The sequence below is a fragment of the Pongo pygmaeus genome, chromosome 13, assembly GCF_028885625.2.
Source record: "Pongo pygmaeus isolate AG05252 chromosome 13, NHGRI_mPonPyg2-v2.0_pri, whole genome shotgun sequence".
Classification (NCBI taxonomy): Eukaryota; Metazoa; Chordata; class Mammalia; order Primates; family Hominidae; genus Pongo; species Pongo pygmaeus.
Genome location: NC_072386.2, coordinates 97,561,274 through 97,570,451, shown reverse-complemented (window position 1 = coordinate 97,570,451; position 9,178 = coordinate 97,561,274). Strand labels below are relative to the sequence as shown.

Below are 9,178 nucleotides of genomic sequence, written 5' to 3'. Positions count from 1 at the left end.
GCCATTTTGTCAGCATGATAGGAGAAGTGCCTTGAGAATGAAGCTGACAAGTAAGAAAGCAGAGCTGAGAGATAGAGATACATTTCAACGATATCCTTTGAGTATCTATATTCACGCATATCTGATCAGTCCTACCTCAGAATTTTTCAGCTAAGATTATGAGTGGATCATTTAAAAAGGATTCTTTTTCTTGAGCCTAGTTTAAATTGAGATTCTGTTACTTATAAAGCAAGAAGCCTAATAGAGGCTCATAGAGGCCCATTTGTAAAACTCTTGGACAACCTTTCATCTCTTCCCTCTATCCTCAAACCCAAGGGCTCTCTCCTCACCCTGCTCTCCTCTTTTAGAACACTCTGTCTGCTGGTGAGTGAATGGGCCCTCTGAGATGGGCCTGCCTTTGAGTTATCCCATCTCCATATGGCTGGACTATTCATTTTCTTACTTGTCTTTAAAAAACCATGGAAATGCTTTGAATCAAACACACCATTTGTTGTCTTCTAAAGAGGTCAGAATTATTTAGAATCACATTTTTTTAATACCCTACTGAAATTATAGCAGAAAAACACTTATAAAAGGATGCAAACTCAGTAGAGGGTGTTGGTTTTACATTGGTTTCCCATATGAATGTACCAGTTTTGAATCCTGTAAGGAAAAACTCATCTAAAAATCAATTACACAAGAGTGTTTTAAAGGTCACAGTATGGTATCCATTCACAAAGTTTTCATTGGTACAAAAACATGGCAAAAATCTGGTGGAGTTTAGTGGACGTGTAGCATCACATTCATGCACACACACACTTTAAGATGTTGAGAGAGACAGTAACATTACTATTAAGGAAGTTCAAAGAAAATGTCTTGAAGCCCTGGGGCCATTGGAAGTTCTGTTGAAGAGGTGGCAGGAGCTAGGAGACTGCTCAATTTTGGTTTTCACTGCTAGGGAGGACTGTAGGAACCCAGAGAGACTTTAGAAACCAATGCTTCACCCTTTTTCACAGTAGGCTCCAGCCACACTGCAGGTGGAACAGATCCTCACACATCTCACACTCTCAAGCTTCCTGAACCCTGCACATATAAGGTACTTCTCACACTTCTTCACTTAGAAAATGTTATTTGAGTTGTCTCAAACATGACCACTTCAGTGATACTTTCTAGAGAAGAGTTAATCACCCTCTTCTCTGTGTTCCATAGTGCTTGCACACACTTCCGTGTTGCAATTGATAACATTGTATATTTTTGTTAATGGTTTCCTCATTTGTCTCCCTGGCTTAACTGTGAGTTTTTTGAAAGCAGAGACTATGGCTCAGCCATCTTTGTAGTTCCAGTAAATTTAGGCTAGAGCTTGGCATATACTCAATGTGTAAAAATGTAAAATAAATCAAAAAGGTGCCACAAATCTTATAAAATTACACATGAAGATTTATGGGAGAGAGAAAGAAGTTTGCTTAGCTCCTAGAAGGACACTAATAACAGAATGGTCATTCAAAGAGATGGTGCTAAAAGTTGTTCTGGACAGGTCAAATAAACTTTGTGCATACTACAGTCTGCGTCTGACTTAATTATTTTTTTCTCAGTCACATGGGAATAACTGCAACAGCTCTAATGAGTACTTTGAAATGAAGTGACCTGATTTCCCCACTTGCTTTATATAGACTGGTCCTCACTTGGTTAATACTAGGGTGGCCACTCTGCCTGAAAGAGATCAAGTTCACACCTGTTGTTCCTGGTAACTATATACAGTGCCCCAGTTACGTCTCAAAAGTGTCTCAATGTGGATGTAAATTCTTTGGCCATTCTATTAATGGAGAACTCTGTTGGTCTGAGACATCAAAGATAGAATTGGACTAAGAGACAGCTGCTTCTTAGTTGGAGACCTTGACTCTAGCCATTCTCCATGTCTTAACCATCAAGGAGGAAAATGTCACTCCTGGTGCCCTTCTGCGGCTTTCTGCATGGAAAAATGGGAGTTTACTTTCTTTCTCTATTAATGTATGGTAAAAATGTAGTTGATGTTCTTTATTATTATTTTAATCTTTAGAACCACCCTGCAGTAGATATTAGTAAGTATTTTATAAAGAAGCGGGGGCCCAGAGAACTTAAGTAAATTGCTCAAGAGCACACAGCAAATAAGGATTAGGGTCAAACAATCTCATTTGTCTGACTCCAAGCTCATACTCCTTCTGCTTTGCAGCATTGCTAATAATTTAGCAAACTGCTTTTATACCCAAATTCCCTTATTTTGGAGCTAATTTTCTCCTGTCTAAATTATTAAGTAATGATGTAATTCTCTCCTTACCAAAGAAGATCCTGCTTGGCATCTGTTTGTTGTGAAAGATCACTCTGGTCTGTGAAGTTCAGTCTGTAGATTCATGCGTAGTTTCTGATAGGAAATGAGGATTAGGTTTGTGCGAACAAGTGTCTCTGTTGTAATTAATCCCAGCAATGATCTTTTGAGTTAGGAACCATTAATAAATAATTAGATAGGTATGACTGGAAAACATTTTAATTATTTATACTAGGGACAAACAGGAGAGTTAGAAGTGGGGACAGGAATTAGATAGCAGAGCTAATAAAACTTTGCCTTGTGATTATTTCAGCATTGAAGATCACAGTACTGATTGCAATAGCAAAAATTTGGAAACCACCTACAGTCTGGGCTATGTCCACACAATGAAATACTATGCAGCTGTGTAATAAGCGATTATAGGTACTTATCTATATGGAATGACAGATCTAAAACATCTGCTGTCAAAATTATGAGGTTTCTTCCCCCCACTTATGATTTATATGTATTTTCCAAGATTTTTTTATCGCTAACATAAATTACGTGTATAATTTTTCGGCTAAAAATGAAGGATTTAAGAGAATAGAAAACGCAAATTTCTCTCTCATCACTATCAAAAGGCTATATGTTATTCAGTATCAATAAAGAAGGAAATCCTGCCACATGGTCAACATGGCTGAATCTTGAGGACATTATGTTAAGTGAAATGGGCCAGTCACAGAAGGACAAATACTGCCTAATTGCACTTATATGAGGGATCTAAAATAGTTAAACACATAGAAACAGAGTCGAGTGGTGGTTGCCAAAGACTGGGGCAGGGGAAGATGAGTTTTTGTTTAATGGGTATAAAATTTCAGTTATGCAAGATAATTAAGTTCTAGAGATCTGTAGTATAGCATTGCACCTATAGTTAACCTTGCTGTATTTAAAACTTGTTAAGAGGGTAGATCTTAAGTTAAGTGTTCTTATTACATACAAAAAAAACTTTAAAGGCTTTATGTGTCCTGCAAGGCAATTTCCTGGGGCTGAGTCCTTCACTCCGGAGTTTCCCGAGTTTCCCTTCTGAGGACATGGTGATATACGGTTCAGTTACCGAATGCCTATTGTGTGCTGGAAACCGTGCTACAGGTTTTCCCCTGGGAGATCTTTTTAAATCCTCCTATCAACCCTGTAAAATAGACATTATTATTCCCATTTTGCAGATGAGAAACTGATTTTGAGGGTCCTGAAATTTGTGATGGGGAACCTGGAACATGTGGCCTCCGAGTCACCATGGTAGGAAAGAGAAAACCGAGGAAGGCACCGCAGCCCCAAGCTGCCTCAGCTCAGACTGGGACATGTCACTTCCGTTCACAGTCCATTGGCCAGAACTAAAGGCACCTGTCCAAGCAGTCACAAAAAAGGCTGAGAGACCAAGGGGAGCCCACGGACAATCAATGCCAAGGCGTGTTCCATGGGTGAGTGTTTCCTTCTGTCCTACTTCTGAAGGTATTTTTTGGGAACTAAATTCATGCTCTTTGGTTCTAGGCAAGTAGAATCAGTCCTTCACAGCTTTTATTTTACGCTGCATATGAGGAGAAAATATAAGTGACTTATTCTGATCATTTTACACACTTACATTGCCAGTGGAAAAAATTCAGAATTAAATCCATACCAATATCACATTTTGGGAAACCAATTAAGTGGATTGAATGTCTCTTGAAAAAAAGAAGTATCTTAATCTGACGTGTACATATATTTCATGTTTGTATCGTATCATAGATAATTAGAATTGAAATTACCCTAGCAATTGTTTGCTTTTGGATTCTCATCTCAGCTTCTTCCACAAGGATTTCAAGCAGCACCTTAGAAAAAATTAGAGAATACTGCAACAATCAGTTCTTCCTGCTTCCTGTCTCCCACCTGCTAATGCAATGTCTACCCTGACACCCAAGAGATCTTTTAAATGCAAATCTGATCAAGCACCTTGTACTTCAAAATAAAACAGAAACTTTCTAAGACTTTAGTCTGTTCCCTCAAAATCCCTGTTTTGGCCTCACAGCCTAACCTACCGTTCCAGCCTGTGATAGCTGTGTTTTGTGTCAACCCAGCTAAGCCGGACGTGGGCTTTTCAGACTTTCCTTCTCTGTATAATTCTGGGTCAAGGTTGACTGCAGATAAATTTGCTGCAAGGGAGACTAAGGTGGGACTCATAATATTAAAAGATTTCTAATGAAAAGCTATAGGATGAGAGGACATGAACATGTCAGACGTCCACTATTAACATGAACAGAGTATGAGCAATGTGCCAGGTACCAGTCCAAAAACCCTTACATGTATTGCAGTGAGCCACTGAGTGAGGCCTTATTGTTATTCCCATTTTATAGATGTGGAAACTGAGGTTTTGTCCCTTATCTGAAATCATCCACTATATGGGAGAGTCAGCATTTGAACCCAGACTGTGGGACTCCACAGCCATGCTTTTTGTCTTAATAATGATTGTATGCTACAGAAGATCCAACAGTTTCTGTGAAATTTTAATTCTCTCTGAAAGAGACACAGAAAGAGCCATCTCTTTTTATATGAATATGATAACTGGAATTTTCAGTCCTCTCTTTACTAGCCTGGGATAAAGACAAACCCCAAAGAGGACAGAGATGATAGAAACTCAAACAAATGAATTATAGTCTGATTGTGCTTGCACATGTGGGCGACCAACATTTCTGTGGCACTCTCCAGTTAGCAAGAGTTGTCCTTGAGGTCAAAGGATCCCATTAGCTTTGCCACCATACAGTCAGGATGGGAGAGGTTTTACTGTGGGAACAATGACCCCCTAACTCTTAAAACAAAAGAAGTTCATTCCTTGCTCATCTGATAGGCCCCTTGTGAGCTGGCTGTGGCTCTGCTGCAAATTGTCTCTACTCCAAGATGATCTGGGGCTTTGCTAGTCCCTGCAGCAGGAGTAATGAACAAGGCGGAATGTGCTCTGGCTCCTGAAGATCCTGCCTGGCAGTGACATGTCACTTCTGCTTGCATCTCATTGGCCAAAGCAAGACGCATGGCTACATATGAGTCCACGGCATGAGGAAGTATAATTGTCTCTCTGGAAGGGCCGCTAATGTGGGTGTGTAGTCAATCAGTTTACCATGGAGATATTGATTCTTTAGCCATGGGGTCGATGAGCAGAGGCTGGGTGGTCAGAACTCTCTAGAGGTCATTTTTTGGTCACAAATAATCTTTTATGTTTACTCCCAATATTATCTTTTTCTGCACCATGAAAGAAAATCAACTGGGAATTGTGACTGTGATTGCCTCACCTGTTTCTCATAAGAATTAGAGACCCATGACACCATTGGTTTGAGGCCAAATCTAGTCAGAAATACAAAGACAGAAGCAGAATTTGGGATTTTAGTCTTCATACCCAAGGTTCTGTGGCTTTAATAAGAGATATCTGGAGTAGTTGGTGGAATCTGTGGCCTAGACAGCTGGAGTTCCTGGCCCTTTAGTTCACCCATGCCCCCACACCTCTTCTTCTGGCTCAGGAAGAGCTAACTAGCTGTTGACAGGTTAGTAGTGGCCACAGAGGCTCTGTGATAACCAGGGAGAGTGTTGAGCACATATACACTCCAGACTGTATTTTTTCTTCTTATTAAGGCTCTGAAGACAAGAACATGACAACATTTTGGCAGCTGGGACTGTAGCCATGTGTGAGGAGAAAGTGATTTGCATGAGCAATGCAAAACCACCTGGTTTATTGCAACTGATTCTGAACAAGTTAAATGAATCAAATTCCCAGTTGGATACTGAAGGAGCTAACTTACATACACACACAGCCCCTGCAAAAAAGAAAAAAGAAAAAAAAAAAACCTAAGAAACAGCACTCCAATGTTATACAAATGCACTACTAAGGAACCTTTGCCCTGTTGCTCTTACCACCTCACATCCCACCCCCACCCACCTCCACCCACACTCCCCTTGTCTCTTTCCTAGCGAGCCTGTGTGAATCCTCTTACCTTGACAGGTTTATGGTTGGGATTTGTCTCTCCAACTCCACCCCTCCACAGATACCCTCCAGAAGGATGACCTCAGTGGTACAAACGAGCTGGAGGAGTGGAATTGTTTGTTCACCCACCAGCAATCAGAACTCCCCACAAGCCTGCCTAACTGAAGATTCTTGGGTTCCAACCTGGACACATTACCAAACTCCCTGCTGAGTCTGCCACATGCTGGTTTCAAAACCACTGCCTTAGACTCTCAAATGCTGCTTATGGCATCTGTCAGGCCCTCACATCCCCTCCCAGGGCCCTGCTTTCTCCTCCAGGTACTAAAGCAAAGACATATTTCAGTAATGTGTGATTCTTTTTTTTTTTTTGCCACATGGGCCGTTATCAGGTTGTGTACAGGCTGGTACAGGCTGGGAAAGGTAAGGCGGTGTGTCCGAGTGTTGGAAAAGGGGCACATGGCAGGAGAAGTCATAAAGAAGACTGTGTGGCACAGGGAGAGATCACTAAGAGACTGAAAACCTGATTTCAAGGCTGACTCCAGCTACTAATCTTGGTAATATTGAGTTGACTTGAGCTGTCCCCCTTCACTCATTCATTGAGCCAACAAATATTAAGTGGCTACCGTTTGCCAGCATGACACTGGCTGCTAAGGGAAAGAGTAGTTGTAGTAGCCAGCTTTCCAGATGGCCCACAATGATCCCTGTTTCCTGATATTCACATCCATGTGTGATCCCCTCCCACAATGAATGGGGTTGACCTGTGTAACCAATAGGATAGTGCAGAAATCACAGTGTGTGACTTCCGTGACTGGGTCATAAACGACACTGTGGCTTCTGCTTTGCTTTCTCTTGGAATGCTTACTCCGGGAGAAGCCAGCTTCCATGTTGTGCAGATGCTCAAGCAGTGCTTGGAGAGGCCCCCTGTGGAAAGGAGCTGAGGCCTCTGCTGATAACCAGCACCAGGTGAGTGAGTCTTTTTGGATCCTTCCACCCCAGCTGTGCCTTTGGATAATTGCATCCCAGCTGACATCTTCATTGATGTTGAGAGACTCCAATCCAAAACCATCCAGAAAAGCTGCTTCTAAATTCCTGACTCACAGAAACTGTGAGTTAATAAATGTTTATTATTATTATTATTTTTTTGAAAATTTCCAATAAATTTTATTATCACCAGCATCTTTAAAAATTAAGAGGAATTCTCTGAGAGTATATATAAAAAAGAAATTAAAGGCAAATATTTTGCTGTTAAGGATTTAAAAATAAACAGAAACATAGAGTATAAAATTTTCATTTCACCATCCCCTCATTTAAAATGATAAGAATATAAGCAAATAACATCCAATGTCAGAAGAGATTCAGGGTGACCATTTGCAGTATTTAGTGGCAAATTAGTAGCATCATGAAAAATTTCAATTCATTTAAAAAAATAGCTTTCATTTAAATAATGATTACATTTAGCTTTATCTCTGTATATAATTAGACTATCTTTTGGCTTAGACCATTACATTTTCTCCAACTGGGAGCTGTGAAGGATCAAGTCCTACTTTCTTCATTGATACGGCAATATCAAATAAATAGTCATAACACTCACACATGGTTTTGGCCTTCTCCCATGTTTCCCCCCACATATATACTGCATGACATCTGACCAGTACTGCACAGGAGTCTGGGTATTCATTCATTGCGTGAGCCATTCTATCTTTGAGGTCTTTCTCCTCAGGTGTATTCTCAATAATGGGTACCACTAACATATCATCATATCTATAATACCCTCCGGAAGTACATTTCTTTATTCCTTTTATCATTTCCTGATGTGTAATTTTAAAATCCCGTCCTGGAAAGAGAAGTGTGGCCATCACAGCAGCTTTAGAGTGGGTATGAATCACTGCACCTGCTCCTCTCATTGTGTAAGCATTTGTGAAAAGAGGAGTACACTGGCTTTTTTTTAGCTTCTTAGATGGCGAAGGTCCACTTATGTCCTTTTCAATTATATCACAAACAAACATGTCTTCAGGCTGAATTCGCTCCTTTTGCACTCCTGAAGGAGCAATGTAGATTTCATCGCCATGCTTCAAGCTAATTCCTCCTCCAGTCCCAATGACCTAGCCCAAATGGTAAAACTGTTTGCAAAGTTCTGGGATCAGGTGTCTTGGGTGCTCCTTGTCCTGTGCTCCGCATCTCCGGGAACAACAGTCTCCCTCCCGAGCGTCATAGCCAGACATGGCCCAGACCAGGGACCCGCACGGCCTCCAATCTCCGCATGGCTTTGCGCGCGGTGCTCAGCCTGGGATGAGGCAGCCAAATGTTTATTATTTTAAGCTATTCTGTATTGGGGTAATTTGTTAAGCAGTAGTAGATAACTAATACAGTAATGAATGAGGTATATAAGATTCCTACTCTACCCTTATGGAGACTATCGGTCTAGCAGTGTAGGAAGGGGAGGAAGGATAGATAAAAATAATTAAATCTAACAAATAAATAAGTATAAATTGTGGTAAGCGCTGTGAAAGAAACAAGCAGGATGCTGAGCTAAAACAAAATTATATGCTGGGTGAGCTAATTTAGATAGGGTGGGTGAGGGATGCCCCCAGGAACCCCTTAAGCAGACTCTGAAAAGTGAAAGAGCTTGGAGGAGCCACCTGCACCCAGATACAGAAGCTCCACTCTAAGGATGACAGAGCCTGCCTGCCTTCCCTTCACCACTCAACTGTGACTAATTTTCATTAATCACGCTTTTTTATTTACAATAAAATTTAACAGACCAGATGGGGTGGCTCACTCCTGTAATTCCAGCACTTTGGGAGGCCAAGATGGGAGGATCACTTGAGGTGGGGAGTTCAAGACCAGCCTGGGCAACATGGTGAGACACCCCACCCCCTTCACCGTCTCCACAAAAAATAAAAAAATTGGCTGGC

General features: G+C 41.0%; 1 protein-coding gene across 1 annotated transcript; it reads right to left on the bottom strand.

Moving 5' to 3' along the window:
• Positions 1-7,569: 7,569 nt before the first annotated feature.
• LOC129044238 (methylthioribulose-1-phosphate dehydratase-like) lies at positions 7,570-8,485 on the bottom strand. The gene is given in 1 exon segment (XM_054502008.2): positions 7,570-8,485. A coding segment is annotated over 1 exon segment (729 nt). The 3' UTR covers positions 7,570-7,756.
• Positions 8,486-9,178: the final 693 nt, after the last annotated feature.